Below are 22,699 nucleotides of genomic sequence, written 5' to 3' on the forward strand. Positions count from 1 at the left end.
TTAAAGGATAAAATAAAGGATAAAACACTCTATAACTAGCGCTATCTTCAAACTAGCCACAATAACTACATGCATGTATTGACACAGAACATGATGCACGCAGTAGTGAAAATATACCTTAGGTAGCATTTTCTTTGAGGGGTACGGCCACCACACGTCTTTTTCAGCTTGGATGGCTTCAGTCGGAACTGCTTGGAGCCCTCTCTTTCCACTTGCACACGGTCAGCATTCTCATTGTAATGGAGTATTGTCAACTGTGTCCTAAAAGCAAGTTTTGTAATGTAGATGGTACAAGTTCTGTATGTGTAACATGATTGAAGAAGGTTTAATACCTGGCCAACATCCCCTCGTCAGAAAATGAATAGGATTTCGGAACGAAATGGTTCAGGACACTGTGGCATGACTCCAGGTCATATGTCTGTTGTTTTGTAGAAAGCATAGGGACATCCCTGAGCAGTGCGGGTGCTGTCAGGATATCCCTGACCTTTCTGTACGTCTCACTATCTGTAATTGTAAATGATAAGCTTGATTCTTGCTCTTGATTCTTGCTTGAGAAAGCGTGAGCAACCGAGAACAGAAAAAAAAACACAACAAGACACTTGTTGAACATGAGAGAACTGATTTTCTAAGGCTGGAACAACATAGAAGGGACAAATACAAACAAAGCCCTGTAAAGGAAGCAAAACAAGTAGAGCCCTGGACCGGTAATCCAGAAGATGTGGGTTCGAGTCCTACAGCTGGCTAACCTTTTCAGCGACTTTCATCTTTCATCATCTTTGAAAGACACTTGTGTTGTGCTTGCTTTCCATTGTCACTCTCTGGTCAGGCTTCCTGACAGTGGAGTTCATCCACCAGCTCGACCACTTATGTAAAATTACCTATAATCTCGAAGCTTGGAGATGCAACCACGACATAGCATACGACTGAACTCGTGGATGTAAGAAGGGGATAAATCAACTTGTCCCCTCTTTAGTATTTTTGTTGCTATGTCTACGTACTAGTACATGCCTGCCAAAGAAAATTTAGGACGTAGTGCTATTTATTGGCCCTCTACAGGAGGGCAAGCAATGAAAAATCCATGTGTGTCAATGGGGTGAACAGTGAAATAAGGCTCCTTTCCTATACACGCATAAAAATGGTGTAGCTTAAATTTTGATACAACGGGGAAATTAACTTCAGCTTCCACTCAAAAAACAAGTTCCTCCTACATCACGTGATTGTGTCAGCAGAGCTACTAAGCACTGTATATAATTTTAAAAAATGCATTCATTAGACAAGCACATTCTTGAAAATGGTGTCCTAAGATTAACTGCACAGTATGACTTAATAAAGTCATACTCTACAGTTAATCTTAGGACACCATTTTCAAGAGTGTGCTGGTTTAATGACACAATCAGCCTCGTCGGGTAACTTCACCCTGCCTGTCATCACAAGCCAGCCACCGAGGTCTGAGTTGTGAGAACTGTATTTTTTAAGCACCAAAACCATTTACATGCAGTGCTGTATTTAAAAAAAGGTTAAGCCGTTTTCCTGAATTTTGTTCAGTTCCAGCTAAATCACACTTTCCAAAAAAATGATAACAAAGCATGCATGTAGAGTAGACACATGCATATATGTCACACATTTTGCATTTGTGTTACTCCAGAAAACCCAGCTGCAATTACCTCACCAAGTATTCATTTAAAGTTTTCTCAGACATTTCTTGACTTATCGCATGACTGCACCCATTGGTTCATGTATTTGTACTTACCTTCTTTGAGCCATTCTCGTGGTTCTGAAACTGGGCCATGATAACAAACTGGGTACAGTGGGTTGTCATGCTCATGGACATCGACAATGTGGTTCACTGCCGATACCCACTTCGCCAGACAAAGGTCACCACTTTCCCCACTGTACTTTGGACACCAGTATATGTGTCGGATAAGGCTCTCTATCCAGAACTTTACAACGTGGTGCTTTGGGGAGCGGCTGAGAGACACAAGCTTTTTCTTGATCCCTGTTCAAAGTTACCACATGAGTTTGGATATCGAAAGCAACTTTCCATGCTTGTTGAGAGTGCTCACCTTTTTCAACGTGCCACACATCAAAACGGTGTTTGATGTGCGGACACAATTCCCTTAACACAAACTTTATTGCAGTGTGGCGGTCAGTCACTATGGTGTCCACAACCATGTCATGTGCTTCAAGGTAGGCAAGGCAGTTCTTTAGACCATGTACCTCCATGGCATTGCTGCTTCAGACTTCTGTCGACTGTTACAGGAAACACCAAGATCGACGTATTAGACATGTTATACCCATATACAGGGTAATGTTGCCCCTTATTACACATTACAGGGTAGGTCATTTGACAACATCAACAACAGAGCTATGTTTTGATGTGCTCAATTAGCCTGTGGAACTTCAACACTTGTTTAAGCTTGTATAGCATCAACACTTCTTCCACTCTCTGAATAGCAGCAATTAGTCCTGGGCCTGCTTGCACGAAACCTTCCTAAGTGTAACACTTCGCAAGTGTTGCACTAACGCGTTAGTGCACTAAGTTTAGGGTTGCAGTTAAGTGGCTTGCACGAACACTTCGACGACCACCCTAAGTTAAGTGTTCTAAAGTGGATCGTGGCTACGAGCAGTAGCAGTTTTCGGAGGCTCTCATTGGCAGAAAGAGAACTTCCGGAGTTCATCCCAGCGTTTGCTTCTGCCGTCGCACGTAAACAGTTTGTAGAACCAAAATAAGGTATTGTAATATCATTGTAGATGCAAGAACACATTAGGTCACTTGTTGCGTACTTTCGTTAAATGAAATAAAGCCTGTGGCCTAAAGTATGCCTCGAACTACTTGATGATGGAGAGATTATCTCCGCCGGCAGTGTCTGTGAGAGGCACCTCGCGCGGCGATCATTTTGAGAGATGTTGCTAACGAAAAGTACGGAACGTACGGCACCCAGAGCATAAAAAGTGAGATGATGTTGGTATTGCGAGGAAAGTGCGTACTGTATTGCGAGATACCGTTGGTGCCGACGACGAATCCCCAATACACGGTTCATAGCGGCTGACATCTTAGTCTTAATCTTTAGTGTTGTAAAAGTTTCGTGCAAGCCCCTAACGGCTCCGGCACTACACTAAGTGGGGAACTCGTTAAGTATTACACTAAGTTTGTTTCCTGCAAGCGGGCCCTGAGCTCGTAGTGTTAAGGATTTTAGTACGACATTATGAGCAAGCGCTGCCAGTTCCGCAATGACAAAACCACTTAATTAGAACCATTTTTTCAGGAAGAAATTTGGAAGCTTGGGAGTAAATATCGGGTATAATCAGGTACCTTGACCAATTCAAAGTGGATGATCCTATTGGCAACTGTCTCAAGCAGCGTGTAGGTGCCATAGAGGGCTGTGTGGCCTGGCGAATCACATCTGCCATCCCCCGCAAAGCTCAGGGGCACTGGACGGAGCCGGTCCAGTAGCTCAGCTTGTCTGCTCAGGAAGACCTACAATAGTTGTAGATAAGAGACGATCACACACTAAAAGGAACATTGGGTGAACACATTCTGTGACTTTCGAGCTACCACTAGGATATGTTACTTGTTTTCTTGAATTGATAATTGGCACATACTTTCTAAATGTACTCACATCATTCACAGCAGGAAAAAGGTGCTGTTCCTGTGTTCTGAAGTACTGCGACAAAGTCAGTGTTGGCACCTGCATCGTATGGAGCATGTACAAAATGCATTGGTTACATTAACACTAGAAAAGTGCCAGTATTTGTATCTTCATCATGGCGAACATACGAAATGCCTTGGTTAGGTTCACACCAGAAAACAGAATAGCACTACAGAGCAGAATGTTTCCGAGTGATCTGTCTTCCACCCAAGGCTGGCTGGACCATGTACGCAGTTTCCCACAGCTACAAGCTGTTGCTGCTCTCAGCCATGTGCCCCTTGTTGTGATGTCTGTTTCAGCATCGCTGCTGCCACAAGGACACTGTGACAGGAGCTCTCGCAGACTTGATTCCGCCACCAGGAAGAGACGTTCCTCTGGATTTAGCCTGAAAAGCAATCACATATTTCTATGTCTTAAAACATAGCATACTGGAGCATGATGTACTTACGTTCGATGCACATGGGATTTAGAATGATGTCCCTCATATCCCTTCTCATATTCGTCACTAGGAAAAAAAGTGTTGCAATGTAAGAATTCCCATCGGTTTTCGAGTGCAAAGCTTACTCTTCAGTCTCTGATCCCTCTGTTAATTCAGATGAGTGAACCGTCACGTCCTTCGGATCAGGCTGGCTACAATCGAGAAAGAAAAGAAGTTATTCACCTTTGCGAAACACATATGTGTAATACAATGCTGTGTGTGAAGTAGAAAGCCTTCGCTATTCAGTCTCAACTGCATTAGGAAGGCATCTATGTCTTGGAATGCACGGCATATTACACAGTCGTCAGGGCAGCACACTTTGCGGTGCTGTTTCTAGGATGATTTTTTCATAAAATCCCTGCACATCCTTCCCTGTAGGTCTGTTTCACCAAGGTTAAAATAACCTGTTCCCCAGCGTGGTCATGGTGGTCTAGTTTGTTGGCCACAGCTTCCTTACCGCTTCTGTTCCCATGCATTTTGTTGTTATGGCTTCTGTCATGTCTGTGTTACATGTTATATTGCTGCTGTGAGCTATCCCTGTATATGTCTGTTGTTCTTCCTAGTGCTTCATAGTCCCTCCTGAAGCTTTTTTGTCTTGAAGCTTTATCCACTACCTTGCCTGCTGTTGTAACATATGCTGTTAGCATCTGTGGTATTCATTTCATGGTGGCCCCCATCGATTGATTGGTAGCATGTCCACCTACTGACTCAATTATCATGGGTTCATACCCGATCACAGATAGTAGCAACTTCGTGATGGGGTACCCCAAGGTGGTGAGTCTAAACGGCTTGCACGTGCAAGCTGTTTAGGCTCACCACGTTCCACATGGATAGTAAAACACATCAAGAGGCAATATTCATCTGTGGGTAGACAAATATGCTGTAGGTCTGTCACACTTGCCTCACAAAGGTCCGAATGTAATTCATATTAACTTAAATGGACGTCATAGCTTTCCTCTTTGTAATCACTAGATCACCAGAGCTATTAACAATTAAATACAAACAAGTAAATATCATACACTTGTACTACGGCATACCATGTAGATCCCAATGTGGTATCAAGTTCTTCTCTAGCTGAGGTGGAGCAGTGGACGGGCGAAAGAGGCATGTAAAGCATATCAGTTGGCATCAGTTCCTCAAATGCTGGTGCACCTATATGCTGCATGGAAGCATGTCCTGCAGAGACGTCCACGCTTTCAATGTTGCTGTCTTCTGGACACCAAGCTGCTAGTTCGGATGATGTTAACAGAAGGGAGCTGGAAGGGGAAGGCTCATGCCTGTCTGGCTTTCCCTACTTTGCATGTGGAACCCTAGTTTGAGTGCCTGCAAACCAAATTGGTAGTAGGCTACGTGTGTAAGAGGCCTGTTCCCAGTAAATGATATTACAATATTACCAAGCGTGGATGTCGGAATAGCTGTTTGTGTTTGCTTGTCCTGAACCCTTCGCGCTACGGATTCTGGCTTATGCGGTACTAATGTGTAATGGAACCCATATTGGGTGACTATCTGGTAGAGCACAAATGGTTCAAGGGGCTGTGCATCCAGCACTAGCACTGAAGAAATAGAGCAATACCAACATGACACATACAAGAAATGCAGAAAGATAATTATGCAATACAGCCATGAAAAAACAATATGGGATATAAGGTGATACTGTTCTCCTGTGTTTACAAGAAGCTATTAATCTCAAGAATAATTGCCCATGCATTCATTTTAGCCACCATGGATTTCATCAAGAGTGAGCATAAATGACTTGGGCGCGTACCATTTTCCGGACCAGCTGATGACATGGATTGTTGTAGGCTGAAACATTCACCAGCATCGCTTGCTGATTTCATCCTTTCCACATCTATAATGCAAACACGGTATCACTACCTATCACTGTAACAGCCTGGTATATAGAACAAGTACGACAAAAACATTTTAAACTGGAACAGATAGGCGGAAGCATGAGTGCAGCAATGCCTAATAAGAGCTTTTCTACGGTACGCACCACTTGCACTGGGTTCAGTGAAGCTGGTGGACTGGACCTGTAAACGAAACTATTTACTTGTGGTTCCAATTCATAAGTCAACGTCTCATAAGGTATGTAATAGATTGGTTTTCACAACTCTTATTCCTAGAAAAACCATTCCTTGTACAGATACCTCTGATGAAAAGGGACTCATATTGTTCCATACTCCACATTATGAGAAGCAATGGGGTAGAGTATCGCCCATGGCGACAAACTCCCCATTCATAATCTCAAAATAAAGTTGTCACTTGTTTTTCAAACATGCAACCTGTATTTCCAGCATGCATTGATCCTGTAGAGAAAATGAAACCTCACGCGCCCAGCATGCATACCTATGAGGCAAATTTGCTCGCTGAATGGGAGCCCACAAAGGACAAAGCGCCGTTCGTGTTCGTATATGACGAGCGGCTAAATGATAACGTGCATACGCCCCTTCCTAATATATATATATATATATATATATATATATATGTTCTCATAATAATCCATCCCATCGGTAAGCGACATTTCTTGCAAGCATTACGAAAATGGCAATCTCAGCTCCATATTGCTTAGTTTTAGGAATCGAACTTCGCCGGCTGTGTCAATGCCGAGAAAAGCGTGTAAACTGTGTTGCAGGCACGCTTTTCAGGACTAGATCATATCAATTATTATGTCCTTTTGCGGGTCCCATTTGACATATACGAGAACTGTGACCCACCTGTTCCGGAAATGTTGTGGGCACGGTGTCAGCCTTCAGCCGCTTTCGTTTCGGAACTCCAAGTCGGATTTGTAGAAGATCCGTTTCCATGTAAGCATCCTCCGCAAAGTGTGAAGAACAAACGCGGAACACATGTATTTCTCCTTGTACGTCAGGATGTCTGCTGGCGACTACTGCCTCCTATTTTCGCTTCGTGTCACTGTCCTTCGGCTTCTGGATATCACTTCTGGGTTAGCGCCGGAAGTGTTCGTACACCCAGGAACGTAACATCGTGTTTCACGCGACATGGTCGCGTCAGAACTCGCAATCACAAGCGGAAGTCGGCGTATTTATCGATGACTTTTCGCGAGGTAAATGGCGACGATGGCGACTCAAACCCGAAGCAGACGAGCTCCGCGACTGTCGTCTGCGCAGCCCTCCCATTCGTGCGGCTGCGTTACGTCATCATGATGTTACTATCGCTGGACTTCCTTCGCTTCAGAGGCGGCGGGAATATCGAAAATTCGTTTACTCAATATGCAAGGCATTCTCGAAAGAGAAATTTGGCCAAGTAGATTGTGAAATGATACCGAACATTATGGTATGGGTCTCATACACACGTTCCCGGAGGCGATAGTCCCTTTAAGCTGGGCGTATGCAACAAGTTAACTGTCATGGTCCCTTGAATGTTCCTCTGTATTCGACGTTTTTCGATTAAAACCGAAAACGCGGAACTCTAGTCATATACATGACACTAGAGAAAAACATGGCCGGAGCTCTTGGACTTCACTTATAGCATATGTTTGTAAGTCAAACGTTGCCATGCCTGTGCTGCACAGCTGTTTCAGTCTTCTTGGGCCTCATCTGCCTGCGTACTGCTCAAAACTAGCCGGAGCTATTTGGCTGCACGTATAGCATATAAGTGCAGCCAAAGAGCTCCGGCTATTTTTTCCCTAGTATACTTCACTGGCTTTGCACTGGGCTTTGACTGGTGAGTTACCTCACCCGGAAGGAGGAATCACGTGTTACGGGACCTTCTGACGACGTCCAGTCAAATGCTGCCTGCCTGCGTACCGCTGAAGAGGCCCAAGAAGGCCGAAACAGCTGTCCAGTACTGGCATGGCAACATTTGACTTAAAAACATATGATATATATGATATAAATATATAAAATAATATGCAGTCTTCACATTCGGACTTAACTGGGATATTATGCACCCCTGATGTTACATCTAACAACCTTGAACTAGAGGCTCCAACTTCCCAAAATGTTGACAAGATGAAAGGTATGATTCTTTCATTTAACAGGCCTCGCATTATTAAGGTTGGTAGGCAGTTTACTCTTTTTTTCCCCTTTTTTTTTGAGGAATGGAGTCATAAGCACGAGTGAAACACGAACACGACATCATTTGTAAACCTTCATCGATTGTCTTTGCCAAATCGTGATAGAATTCTAAAAGCTGTGTCACGGTTCAAACTTTCTGCTGGAAACCTTGCTATAATTTGTTATAATTTGCTAAATGCGTTATAATTTTAGACATCACAAATACATGTCTATGTATAGAGCTAATACACATGTAACACTTGATACAGCTGTCACAGCTAGTCCATGTTCGAGGGGTGTTCAAGTCAAACTAGGACTTTCTGTGTCATGAGCGTACAAATGGCTCGCGCTACTTCTTTTTCGTCATTTTCACACGCGACAGGCCTCCGAGTTCACCAAGTGGTGGTCTAAAGTTTGTTCAAAACAGAAGACACGTGCTGGACAAGATGGCCGACAACGAGGTGAACGCACACATCGAACAGCGAATTGTCATAAAGTTTCTCGTGAATGAAGGCGTACAGTCATATGAAATTCACAGAAGACTCCAGGATGGCCACGATACACTTAGCCGCAGAAAAGCGTTTGAGTGGTGCAAACGGTTCCGAGACGGCCCTAAATTAGTGCAAGACGATCCCGGCAGGGGCGGCTCAGAGCCCAGTGTCAGAGTTCGTGAGAGCATCCAACTTGTGCAGCGCCTGATCCTCAAGGACCGACGGATAACATGTGTCAAACTGGCTCGAAAGACCGACCTTTCTGTGGGAACGTTGAACGCCATCATTCATGAACACTTCCAGTTTCGGAGAGTTAATACTTGTTGTGTCCCAAGGCAGCTTTCCGTATTTGACCGGCAGAGAAGACTCGAAATCTCCCAAGAGCTAAGGTACCGTTTCGACACTGAAGGACAGCCCTTCCTTGATCGGATCATCGCGTGTGATGAAACGTGGGTGCACCATTTCACTCCTGAGTCTAAACGCGCATCAAAACAGTGGAATTCATCCGGGCTTGCCAGCTCCCAATAAGTTCCGAAGCACCCCGTCTGCGGGTAAGGTCATGGACACGGTTTTCTGGGACAAGGCTGGCATTTTTCATGTTGATTTTCGGCCCAGTGGTACCGCTATCAATAGTGCATATGAGTGCCAGGTGTTCAGGGATGAGCATAAGGCGCTGAAGCAAAAGCGGCCGGGCCTCATCACAAAAGGAGTCCTCCTACAGGACAATGCATGCCCGCATACTGCGCATCTCACGACATGCACCTTACGAAAACTTGGCTGGGAGTTGCTGCCACATCTCCCCTACGGTCCAGACCTCGCCCCCAGCGATTTCCATCTCTTGGGGCCACTGATGGCGTTCCTTGGGGGCCGTCACTTCAGCTGCGATCACGACGTCAAGAATGCAGTCCGATCATGGCTGCTACGCGCCGGTAAGGATTTCTACGCTGTTGGGCATCCAAGCCCTCATGAAACGCTGGGACAAGTGTATTAGTGCAGCTGGAGATTACGTTGAAAAATAAAACTAATTTCTCGCCCGTAAGTTCATTTTATTTTTGCGAAAAATGAAAAGTCCCAGTTTTACTTGAACACCCCCGTATCTGACGGCTCATTGGGTATATAAGTAGTGTCCCATTTCAGATATTTGGTCTAAAAAACGTATAAATCCCTGCTACACTTATACGGCTATTAGCCCTATTTTACGTAACGTTACTCGTGCCAGGGGACGTCTCGGGGATGGATACGGAGCGAGCTATGTACTTCGTTAGTAGTCAGATAGACACTCCCAAGTCGATGTTTAGATGTCTCTTAGACGTATATTAGCGCACCTTGTGCTGCCTGGGGACATATGATGCTCGCTGGAACAGTCGCTCTTCCGATGTCACGAAATACCTCCTAAGAATAAAAAAAAAAGTAAAATGCAACATTCATTCATGGGATGCGATTGTATGTGGCTTTTACAGATAACTGCCGTTACCACTGGCGACCACTGGACTTTCCAATATGCAGTCATGGAAAATCTTTGGGGACTTAGAACACCTCTTTCCCCATTGTGCGCACTACCAAACCTTCAGATATGCACTTTCAGTGTCTCGAAATCGAGTAGAGTCTCGCCCTCACACTATGGCAAAATTATTTGGTCCATGGTCCGAATAACGCCTCCAACACTCTGCACTAAAAACAACACTAACTTTTCTCGACAACGTCCTCATAACATTCTCATAAGATTATGAAGTTTAATGGGATAGAGTCATCATCGTCACAATAAAGTTGTTGTAGTGCGTTAGCAATTTGTCAGCATTCTATAGTCACTCACATGTCAGCTATACAGAAAATGCTTAAGACGCTATTGAGATGAGCACAGCAGCGACTTTCACACTATCCCGGTGTTTCACCAATTCAAATCGTACTGGAATGATTCACTTTGAATGAATGATTCACAATCTATTTCATCTTATGCTCTTCGTTGTCCTTCCTGTAGGTTATCACAACAAGGGTCTGAGGCTCATAGCGGTTGACTCTCTAACTGAGATGATATCGTCAGACAGCGAAGCCTGGAACGTCTTCGTCTGCCCAAATTTTAACATTTTAGGCTTTGATATCTTTCAAACATATAAAAACTGCAACCAGTGCGCTCGCATACGAAAACAGTACGAAAATAATTCGTGACTTTACGCGTGGCCAGACAACTGCGACCATGAGCGACGCCACAGTGGTATCTGTGGATTAATGTTTGCCCTCCTGAGGGTTCTGCAATGTGCACCAAAATCTTGTCCCCTTCCACCAAGCTGCCACCGTCCTCGGCTGTATTTGAACCCACAATCTTAGGATCAGCAGCCGGACACGCCACCGAGGGCGACCCACACTGAAACAAGCATCAACCCCTCTTTTGTCCCTTCCGAAGCATAACCTTGCAGCAGTGTTTCTTCCAGTTGCTAGCAGAACCAAGATCACTGCAATTTTGGCCTGAAACATTCCCGTTCATTAGTTACACAGGCTGTTGGTTACACTGGCTGCAAATGAGGGTGATCGCCAATCTTTATGCCCCATATTCTCTAACATAATTGAATTTCTGTTTTTAAGTTGCGTATTAGCGCAGCGAAGCAATTCTGACTATAGGAGCGGCGTATGTGGCTACGAGTAGTGAAAACCCAACCCGTTTCACCTCCCTGTCTCTGTGGGGAACCACGACACGCGAGCTGGTCATTTGCTTGGGTTCTCTCTGTGGTCATTCATAATTTTGTAAAGCGGCAACTGACTCTCGTCAGGGCTGTCCAGGCGTCACAAATATGGCAGAGAATAGCCAAAGTTGTAGCCTTTCAAAAGTAACACTCCAGACAGCGGTTACGCTGTGGTTATTTAATTTCTGCCTAAGGCGATTGCTTCACCTACTGCAACATGTCTCGCTGCACCGCTTGGCGTGTTCTCTTCGATCTCGTTGGCCTTCTAGCTTCCCTTGCAGAGTTACGAATGTAAACAAACTAGACCAGAGTCCACGCTGAGAGTCCGTTCTGTATAGAGCAATGCATCCATTCCCGACAAATCAACTGCGGCCTCCTCCTCTGGGTTCTGTAGCAGCTAATTCGCCGCCTGTTGTGTGGTACGAAATCTCGTTCAGCTGAATCTGCCTTGTATCTGCTTATATTCCAGGTTACGCTGTTGACGAAGATGTCCAAGTTCCGTTGTCCCTTGAAGCTCAAAGCTGTTGGGACAACCATTGTATGGATGTCTTTTTGCTTTCCTTCATCAGTGGCTAATATTGATTGCAAAAACATTTACAGCTTTCGTCGCATGACCAGCAGCGACTTTTACCGCGCGAAAACGGTAAAGTCATCGTTCCAGTTGACCCCAACCTGTTCTACTACTTCAACATTTATGCTGACGTGGCTGATATCGTGCTTGTACTTACAAGGTAGGAACTGCATTTCATTTCTTTCTTTGGGCAGTGTTCCCCTGTGTGCCATAACGGAAACCCGTATTTAGCAATTGTTGCTTATTACTTACTTGAAGGGGTTGTCGCATTAGCGTCCAGCTTGTGCCGCACAGAGAGAAAAGAGGAACGGTCGTAAACCTGCGAATAGCGAAACTCACCTAGCTGTGACATCACGTTTTCAGGAGTCACGTGCTTATGTGAACCAACAGGAATGGCTGAGGCGCCTCTGGTATCAGAGGTGGACGTGAAGGTGTCAGTTCGCTTTCAACGAAAAACTTAAGGTACTAAAGGGGTGAACTAGTAGTAAATAAAGAGTTATGGAATTTCCCCAACATACCAAAGATTTTTGCTGTAGCGAAACTAATACACGAGAATTTTTTCGCAAATTGCTCCCGATCAAAGAGCGTCGTTTTTAAAAACGCGCGATCCCTAGTAAAAATTCCTGCTCGAAATGCTGTGCGAATTTCAGCTGGATTATTGGACTGGTTCCAGCCTGGAATATGACTGGATCTAGCCTGAAACATACTCGTTCCCGCCTGGAATTTAACTGGCTCTAGCCTGTAAACGGTCTTGTACCAGGGTGGAAACAGGCGGCATCCAGCCGGAGAAAGAGTGGTCTCGAACATGTACCACAGTGGACGCAGGCTATTATCAGGATTATCGGGTTCCGATATAGGAACTCTTCCATTTCAGCCCTTCTGTTGGAACCAGCGGTGTACCCAAGGGGGGGGGGGGGGCGATCGTCCCCCCAAAACATCAGTTTATACATTGGATTTCCTTTTCCCCCACCCCCACTTCGCGCTCCGACAAAAAACCCTCCCCCAAGCCGAGGGTCTGGACCCGCGAACCAATGTTCCAAGGCAGGAGGTTCCGCTCAAGTAGAAGCAACTTATACAAGATAAATTGCTGCACAAAGCAGAAACTCGAAACACGCTAACAGATTTATAAAGTGACAATCAGCAATAAATTCACATATTTATTTTAACAATAATAATTAACACCCCATAATTGGTATGATAACAGGTATGCTACAAATAGTGTACATGCAGCAACAGTGGCAATACTATGAGACAATCATGTGATATCACACAATTTTATGCAAAGTCTGATACATGCATGTGCGAAATCACAAAGGTCACTTCTCAGTCGCTCGTTCTCATTTAACTGTCCGACAAAGTAAGTTCGTCCCATGCAAGCGGGACAATGACACATTATGAATGCAGTTCAGATAGCTATAGATAAGTGTCGGGTCACTACTGCACCTCTTGGTTCAGATTTAGGACTTGAGAATCAACCGTACTACACACTCCGCTTACCCTGTGTCGTAATAGAGCTCGTGCACGGGTTCAGGAACAAAATGCATAACAGAGCACACGACTACACAAACGCAAAGACATTCACACTTTTATACGGTCGGCGAATGTGAAATGCAGGAGGAAACACCTAAATTACCTGGCTGCACCTTACTCGCCAACACCACAACCGACGTTTCCCAGTTCAAAGCAGATTCTGAGTTGATGCCCATGGTGGTTGGTCACATTTTACGATGAGAGCATTGTTTTTATAGCTTCGGTTTGACAGACCGGGAACTATGACTAGTACTATAACTATTAACTATAACTACTAACTACTTCGCGATGGAGCAGTTTAACTAGTAGTTTAATTACTTTTCAGGGGTGGTAGTTAAAACGACTCCTTTAACTACTGCAATGTATTTAACTACATCTTGTAACTACTTTATCCATCAACACCAATCCCATTCTATAGTGTTCTTGGAACGTAGATATGAATCACAAGCAGTGATAAAAGTGAAGATTTAGTACACATGCATGGCACAATTGTTCTGCACCTCCGTTCTCATCAAACAAGTAGCTCAAGGTAAATGTCGGAAGCACAATTGTGCCGTAAAGCTTGCGGCAAAATCGGAAGTAGTTGGCGCCTGCAGTAACCTAGCTACTGTAGTTAACTAGTAGTTGCCACTACATTTCTGCAAGTAGTTGATAACTACTTTTTAAATACAATCAGGTAGCTTAACTAGTAGTTTAACTGCATGTAGTTAACTACTGGCCGTCACTGATCTTCAGAGCGTTCTCAGCGAAGGACCCCACACAATCCAGCGTACTCGCTGGATCATCCCATTTCCAGCTCGGCTCCAGCAGGGAACCATCTTGGTTTGCAAATACAAGTTGGATAGCTTCCGAATAAACTTCAAACAGCACTAGACTCAGCATAAAACAGCCTTGGTCAGCCCAGCTCCAGCCTGGAATGGCTTTTCCAGGCTGGTTCCACAGTGGATCCAGGCTTTTTTTTTTTTTATATGGGATTGAAACCGGCTCTAGACTTCAGTCCTTTTTTCTTCTTTCCTGTCGCCTCTTCACTACTATACCGCCACCTACATATACAAGGCCATTTCTCACACGCTCGCACGTAGACATGTAATGTCCCCCAATCACAGCAGCCAGGCAGAACGTCAGCCAATCGTGACAGACGATTTCAAGCCTAGGTTCTCCCTGTCTACAAGTAGCTGCCCATTCGACTAATGGCGGCTCGTCTCAGGCAGATACTTCAGGACTAGCTCCCACATACACCGCTTTACTCTATGGCACTGGAAAACAGCGCTGTTTTTCCTCCTCGCACTGCTAAGAAGCGATGGAAGGCACCGTTTGCCGATGTTGAGTTCGTGCCCACTTTTCCAGTGCTGCTTCAGCTAAAGCTGTGGGATTGCTTTCTTTCGGATTCTCCCGTATCGAAGTGGAGACTTGCAAATGGCGAGCATGGAAATGCCGGTGTATGATGTTGCCGCGAGATGTCGAGAGATTTGAGTGGGAAACGGGGAGTGCTGTATGCCCCACTGTGCAAGTGATAAATCAGATAAGACAGTCCCAAATGCTAAGACAGTGAACATCGCAAGGTTTTAAGCGCTTTTTTCTATCGTTATGAAGCAGAGCGCTGTATGTGAGAACATGGAGTAACTGCTACGTCACGTCGGTGTGCTCTAGGCGGTGGTTGACTATGCGCGGTGCCTCGTTATGTTGGATATGTACACTGCTCACAGAAACAAGGAGTGTCGTGCCTGCAGAAAACCACGAGGAAACTTATCCACAGCTTTGTGGCAACACACGGAACGGAAGCTGATGTCATCGGCATTTCCGCTTCACATGAGACAACCATTCATGTTCTTGGAAGGATGTGGGCTTGAGACTGCCCTGTTGTGCCCTTTTCAGCTGCCGTACTTTAACATATAAATTGAAGAAATCACTGCTGTTAATACTCGGTGAACGTTTTGTTTCTTTCAGCGACGAACTGAGCGTCTCTGATTACTACGGATGGACTCCAAGTAAGACCACATATTTTCACTACGCGTTCAACCAAACCACCTAATGTTGGTGCTTCCCTATTATATTGTTATAATAATAATGTTGAAAAGTATTTTGCGTGTACACATAGTAATTGTTGAGAAATCCTTTACTCATTGATTAGTGCCATCATATCGGCCACATAGACAGTTGATATTGTAATTCTGCCTGCCTTTGAGCTTCCTTAGTTAACTTTCATTGCTTCTCCAACTGACTGCGTCCACTTTGCCGCTGGTCGGTTCTTCGTGTACCCAAGCATAAGCCCGACAGGCAGATAGGTCGGAAATAGCACCCACTAGTGTTGGAGGGGTTTTTGAAAACTATGAGAGCTAAAGCATTCGTAATTTGAGTAAGAGCTCCAGTTTTATCTGCTCTACGACTCATTTGTTCAGTTTACAGTCCCCACGAGAGATCCACAAAGGCCTTTGAGAGCATCAAGGTTCAAAATTGTAGCTTTTTTCTCACACAGAGAAATGTGCTTCTAAGATTGGGTTAGGTTAGGTGCATGAGGAAAAATTGCTTTGCACATCGACCGCTGTGCTCGCGCGAGAGATGCACAGGCAATAATTCCATTTCGCACCCGACTGCACGGTTGCTTTTGCACTGCTCCTCCCCGATATGTTAGACTCAAAAATAGGAAAATGATTGTGATGAACGGCACAGAGGGCTCCAGTAGACGAGGATGCAAAGCCCCCCAGCGTATAAACATGTTAATGAGCTATTTTAAAGATACAGTGTTTAAGCACACTTCGCAGCTCTCAGGGATCCCCAGTCCAGTATATGTGTATTATTATGCCACTGGGACGCCTATGTATGACTGTACAATCTGCATCTGGGTTTCGCAGCTTTCAAACGTTTAGTGACCACAGTGGCCACTATTGATTACAAATGATAACAAGTGTCATTGTACGCTTCTTCTCTCAAGCGCCTTGCGATGTGTGTATTTTCATATATGCAGCTCAGAACTACGCGTCTTTGTGCATGGCATATAAGTTGCTTCTAATGTGGGACGCACCAAATAGTTACAGCTCGGTGGAGTTCATTACCCGTCATCTCATTCAAATGTAAGTTTTGCAACACAATATTCTCTACATGGCGCATATTAAAGATTGCCTACTGTTCGGTCACAGCGCTAAATTATGCATGTGTGGCTCTGGGACCTGTACAGGAACCAACATCATCTGCCACAGGCGAACGAATATTCAAAATCAGGTCCTGCGATGTATATAAAACGATTGTGACTACAAAAACACTGAATGATCATGCTTCAGCAAAAAGGAAATTTTGCAAAGCAGATTTCAGCCTCAGCGACTTAACGTTTTGCACCGCACCGGAATGAAAAGTTCAAGCTAATTTTTCAGACTTACACATAATTTATTTATACAAATACCATCCAGGCACAGAGGGCAAAATTTTTAAGTGTATTTTAATTACAAACCTACTGAGAACAGGAGTACCAGAAATCAAAGAGAGTGATGCTTGGAATTTCACATGGCAAAAGAAAGCACAGAGATGAAGCACAGATTCACGAACAGCGTTCAACAAGCAACAGATGATCATTCAAAAACGGTTCAAGAAGGTGTCTAGAAGGTCATGGGCGGCAAAGAGGACCTCGACAGGAGACAACGTTGCCCGGGCAACATAATTTCCTTGAGCCAGAGGTCATGATGAGAGACAACGGCTCATAGGGGATTAGCAAACCAGATTTGGCTGGTTTGTAATTTTGCTTTTGACGATTTTTCGCTGGTAGCCGGAGAATAGAAATAATGCTTTTTTTGTATTACTGTATTGGTATGACCAGCAGGCGACATTTTGAGAGAAAATAATGGACATGTCAAGAAATCACACATTGTTGTCAGGAAATTTCTGGGTAAATTCCACCTCCACCAGTGGCGTAGCCACGGGGGGGATGGGGGGGGGGGGCTGGAGCCCCCCCCCCTACCTGCCACAACCCGATCCATGCAAATCGTGCAAATCCGACGAGAAAATAATATATGGGGCGAGGGGGACCAGTGTGACGATCGCGAAAGTTCTTGCAGTTCATGGCGTCTCTCTAAGCAGCACTTACAATCTCATGACACAACTTCATTGGACATAACAGCCTATGTAATCGTATTGTGAACGTCCAAATCAATTATTTTCGTTCTTATTTTTTTTTCAACCGCATTTTGCGGTGTGCAGAAGTATGTGTGTGTTGTCTCACCCACGATCAGCGGGGGGGGAGCGAGTTTTCGTATCGAGACCCCCCCCCCCCCTTACCTTTGAGGTCTGGCTACGCCACTGATCTCCACATACCCTGCACCGTTAATTTACGCTGTTTTCTCGTGAACACAGCCATTTTGAAAGCGCAGCTGCGTCTAACCGGGGAAGAACCTTGAAAACTGTTTACCGCACAAGAGAGAGAGAAGGAAGCACACGGAACGCGTGTTTCCTCTCTACTATCGTTTTCCTCCTGTATGGCTTGTGCTGGCTGCAAAAGCATTGGGTGTGAGGCTGGCTGGAAAACGGTGGATGCACGAGGCCGTATTGGGCGCTTCCCGCAGATGCGTCTCAAAAATCATCCCTATGATCAAGCTACCCGCGTCAACAACTCAAGCCAGTGCATCCAACTTCTCAGTACGTTACATCACTAAGACTGCAAAGCCCTTTCGCTGGATGTCTCCGATCTCTATCACTCATTGCAGCTTATAAACGTGGAGGAAGGGTGTTGTAAAATTTCTAAATTATTGTGGTCCCCAACCTGGACTCTTTTCTTTTCTTCCAAGTTGTACATGGATTCCCTACTTGTGGAATTTCAGGTCAATGTTTTCTCTCAGAAATCCAGTGTGTGTACCGGGTCGTCACAAAATTTAAATCATCGTTCGGTATGTGGCCGGGTCATCGCTGGTGCTCTCCGAACTCTATCACATTCTCTCTCTATTCTATCCTCTATCACAGGCCCATAAAAGGCGGCCAGAATATTGTTTCAGTTTTAAATACGTACATTCATGACTTCCAATGTACCTGGAGTTTTCATGACAACAACAAGCTGCAATTTCTTGACCTATTCATTGTTTTCTCTCAACATGGCACCTTCGGTAATACCAACAAAGACGTAAACGAACCATTGCTTCTGTTCTATTGCTAGCGCCCAAAATAGTCAAAGATTCGGTTGTAAATTCATGTCAGCCCTCACAAAATCATGTCGTGGTTTTTGCAAAAGCAACCTGAACAACAACTTTATTTTGAAATGAAAAGTGGGAAGGTTCATCGCCTGAGGCGATACTCTACCCCATTGCTGGTGGGGATGTGGGGAATAAAAGAATGACCCCTTTACAGTCCGATGGTGTCCAGAAATGTCAAAAGAGCTTGGAGCGCAGATCGTTGCTGGGCTGGATTGGGCCACGCACAAAGCAAGTTCGATAGGGAGAAGGGGCGAGAGTCCAGCTGACTAAGTGACTCGGAGAGTGCGGTTCGGGAAGGTTGGTAGTGGGGACAATGAAGAAGAATGTGCTCCAGATCATCAAGAACACCACAGTAGCAGCAGGCGGGAGAGTCAACTTGTCTCAAGCAGTAACGCCACTGAGCTTGTAAAGGCCACATCGAGTCGCATTCGGTGGATTAATGCAGCATCTTGACGAGAGGTATTTCGTGGCGTGCGGAAAGCGAGCGTTGGATCAACTCTGCTCAACATAGATGGGGGAGAATGTCGATTGTCCATTGGCGGGAAGGCAGGGGTCTCACGAGGCGTCGCAGAATGGAACGGCGGTCTCCTCTCAGCACAACAATACTGGTCCGTTTCCGATACGAGAGTGCTGCTTCGGCGGCGCTGTCGGTCTGCTCCTTCCCCACAACACCACAATGGGCTGGAGCCAACTGGAAAACTAGCCTGTGACCTGTGCGTAGACAGTGTGGTAACCCATTAACACATCTGTGACTAGGGGTGCGGATGAGCCTCGTATGCCGGAATTTTCAATAGTTTGAAGTGCAGATTTAGAGTCTGTGAAGAATGCCCATTCCCGCGGGGTCAAATCAGTGATGTTTTGTAGAAAGACGTGGATGGCATAGAGTTCCGCAGCTGTGAAGGAGGTTGGATGTGAAAGGCGTCGTCCGTGCACTGCGCCTTCGGATGGTATGACGAATGCTGAGGCGGGCTTGTTGGTGCGGGATGCGCCATCGGTATATGCTGCCGTTAACGTAGAAAACTTCTCGTCTACCAGAGCATGATCTCTTATTTGCAGAAGGTTTGGAAGCCTTCCGGTTGGGGCTTCCGGCGGTATAATATCCTTAGCTATAAAGCCAGTGAGAGCCTGGCGCGTCCTCTGCGCTACTCGATAGAAGTCGCTTTCAGGGCGGTATCGAATTTTCCTGAGGAGCGGGTGACTGGGAATGTGAGCACGCAAACGTAGGAAGTGCCGAGACGTTTCACGTTCACGTAGAACCCCAATCGGGAGTTCACAAGCTTCAGCCAGTACTTGCAGTGTTTCAGCCATTCTTGGACTGACTAATTCCATGTCACAAGCATTACCGTGTTTACTCGAATCTGACGCACCCCATTTCTAACGTGCATCTTCCAAAACGTAAAATAATTCTATTCTGACATGCCCCAGCAACTAGCACTACTTCGTGTTTTTTTTTTGTTTGTTTTTTCAAATCGCAACATGCTGATAAGCGGACCTTCATAGAAGCTCTGGGCTCACCTTGCTGGAAGCCTCAGCAAGCCCTGAAGTGGAGCGCTCTTGTTCGCTGCGGCCAGCCGTGGGACCGCACTCGTCGTTATCACAACATGTCGTGTTGTCTCTATGGAGGCCTGAGACGGTGCATTTGTGCTTTCGATCTGTTCAGTGTTCCGAAATCCTATGAAAAATTCGATCGCTGGGCATTTGTCTCCTAATGCCACCTTTGCAAGCTCCATGCGGTCGTCTGGCGAAAGCACAGGTGCATTTGGAAACAATCCACCATGCAGCTTATGAACAAATGCCTGGTGCTTGCAAAAGGCACCTTGAATTCCTGCTAACAGCAAGGATAAAAGGAATGAGAATAGTATTATACCGGAAATAAATCAGCAGGTAACGGCACCAGAAACAGAGACGGATATCGCGCACTTAGAATACCTTCATCAGAAATGGAGACGAAAACCATTTACAGTAATAATTTGGGTACCCCAGTAGCTGAATTAATACAATCCTCATAGAATCCTTATACAATCATTTAGATACATTTATGCAAAGAAACTGAATGAAGGCAGGCAGCTAAACGTAACTGAAGAACTGAAACAAAAATGATGTATCGAACTGAAGTATGTAAGCTAATTTACGTAGTTTCTGATTAGCAGGTATTCTGACCTGATTGCTGTGCACTTTGCCATTCTGCTTCATGGAGTATGCGATCACGCGGGCGCGGAGAGACAGAGCACGCCTCCGAGCTAATTAAAAAAAGAAAACAACGGACAAGGATGTGGGGTGGTTCCGAAAACTAAAACGGAAACGAAAGCAATGTTGGTAACGGCGACTGAAACAGAATCTATTATGGGTCACTAACGAAAGTGTTAATTGAAACAGTAACGATACAGTTATCTTCCCCTACATACAAGCTTTCCCAAATGACTCTCATAGTCAACTGCACACTTCCCCGTACTTCGTACGTGGTCAGTCATTGAAACAAGTTGGTTCCCTACACGAATTACGTTGCTTACTCCTTTCATTTGTCTCCTGGTACCAAATATGCGCGTGACTTCTCAATGTCTGAACGATCGCCTCCGCTAATACAGGTCGATATTTTCTTTATCCGCGGTTACATGCAATTGTCAGTAAACACCCTCCTAAGTTGCTGTCACCGTTATTCTCTTTTGCTGGACCTCGTCACTGTTCTCTTCCGACAATGCTCCCGTCTGGGAAGGCAGGCCTGTTTCACTGAAACATTTTTCGGCAGCGTGAGCCGAAGATCGACAACCTCCTCCCTTATCGAAGTCGCCTTTGTTACCCGTGACTATCTCAACTATTGGACCTTTTTGAATAAACCTCAGTTCTTAGTGGAGCGTTGTCTGTGTGTGTGTGTGTGTGTATGCTTTGTCGGTGTGCGCTCTTTTACCATGCTTTAGGAATCAGACTTGGCTAGGAATTTGTTTCCACGTCAAGCAGCTGATTATTTTAATGGAATTCATTTTTATTGCTTCTTGAGCATTCTGGCTGTTTTCGTAAGTGGTATTTACTATTTCACTTCAGGCTCGGGGCTCCTGATTCATCTTGCCTGGACAGAGTCGATGAGTCATGCTGCAGCGCTGTGGTTTCAGCGTATAAGTAAGCATCACTGTTATATCTGCCTTTTTCTGACCCTTCTTGTATCCTTGACTTATACAATAATCCGGTTGTACCCCGCTTAGACTGTGCCTCTATCTCATGGAATTCGCTTAAAGCGTTCCTGAAGAGAAGTCGGGGTTCTTTTCTGCTTTTTAGCAATAGGAAAGTACATGATGACTTAAAGCTACACGCGAAATGTTTCGACTCTGCGTTGCAGCGCAGTATTCCAAACGAGGGAGTAAAATGTCGTTTCGGCTTTCCCCCTCAACTTCCCCGATCGGCGGCGAATATAGCCTTGATGTAGAGGGATTCCATTGAATGCGACGTCAAATGGGGCTAAATGTTCCTTGGAGAGATGTCCGCACCGTGAGTCGATCGCGATGCCTTCGCGGCTGCACCATCATCCCGCACGCAACACATGGTGCTTCTCAAAACGAACGTCGGAGCAGTATGACGAAGACGACCAGCACGAAGCTGAGTTTGAGTTTGATTACAGAAAAGACCAAGTTTTGCAACGGCTTTTCAGCAAAATTCTATTGGGCTATGCCTTGTGCAGGAGCGTCGCTTTCGAAACTTCGCCAGAACCGCGACTTTCCAGGTAGTAGGACCGGTGAGTTTTTGTCCTTCATGATGTTTACAGCTTGAACAGATTTAATCAACGGTTGCAGCTTCAGTATGAGGAGTAACACAACATAGCTTGCATGCTGTTACTACGTTATGCGTAAATTTCATGTCCTCATATTTAATTGTGCACTTGTCGTTGAATGTGTAAGTGGGGTTCGTGATGACGAGGGAGATCCGAGGCTTGTGCTACAGGGGCTCGGGGCCATTGTGAATAACTTCAATGTGATAGCATAAAGAATCACACGAGATTTTGTGTCCGAACAGAAATGCGCTCAAAGTTACATATTTCGAACTTCGAGGACGGCATGATCTGATGATCACTCACAAGTGGGCACGTAACTTTCAGTTCATCTTGTACACTCATATTGGAAGTTTT

General features: G+C 45.2%; 1 protein-coding gene across 2 annotated transcripts in view; it reads left to right on the top strand.

The window, feature by feature from the left end:
• Positions 1-22,699, top strand: part of LOC135370070 (uncharacterized) — a 255,687-nt gene that overhangs the window by 47,128 nt on the left and 185,860 nt on the right. Inside the window, exons 2-6 of one of the 2 annotated variants that reach the window (XM_064603765.1) lie at positions 11,783-11,851; positions 11,914-12,044; positions 15,362-15,402; positions 16,380-16,485; positions 21,625-21,699. In XM_064603765.1, the coding sequence (XP_064459835.1) occupies positions 11,783-11,851; positions 11,914-12,044; positions 15,362-15,402; positions 16,380-16,485; positions 21,625-21,699 (422 nt within the window). The remainder of the gene's footprint in view (positions 1-11,782; positions 11,852-11,913; positions 12,045-15,361; positions 15,403-16,379; positions 16,486-21,624; positions 21,700-22,699) is intronic. The other variant, XM_064603766.1, reaches the window with a different exon arrangement.

The sequence above is a fragment of the Ornithodoros turicata genome, chromosome 10 (assembly GCF_037126465.1).
Source record: "Ornithodoros turicata isolate Travis chromosome 10, ASM3712646v1, whole genome shotgun sequence".
In the NCBI taxonomy this organism is placed as follows: Eukaryota; Metazoa; Arthropoda; class Arachnida; order Ixodida; family Argasidae; genus Ornithodoros; species Ornithodoros turicata.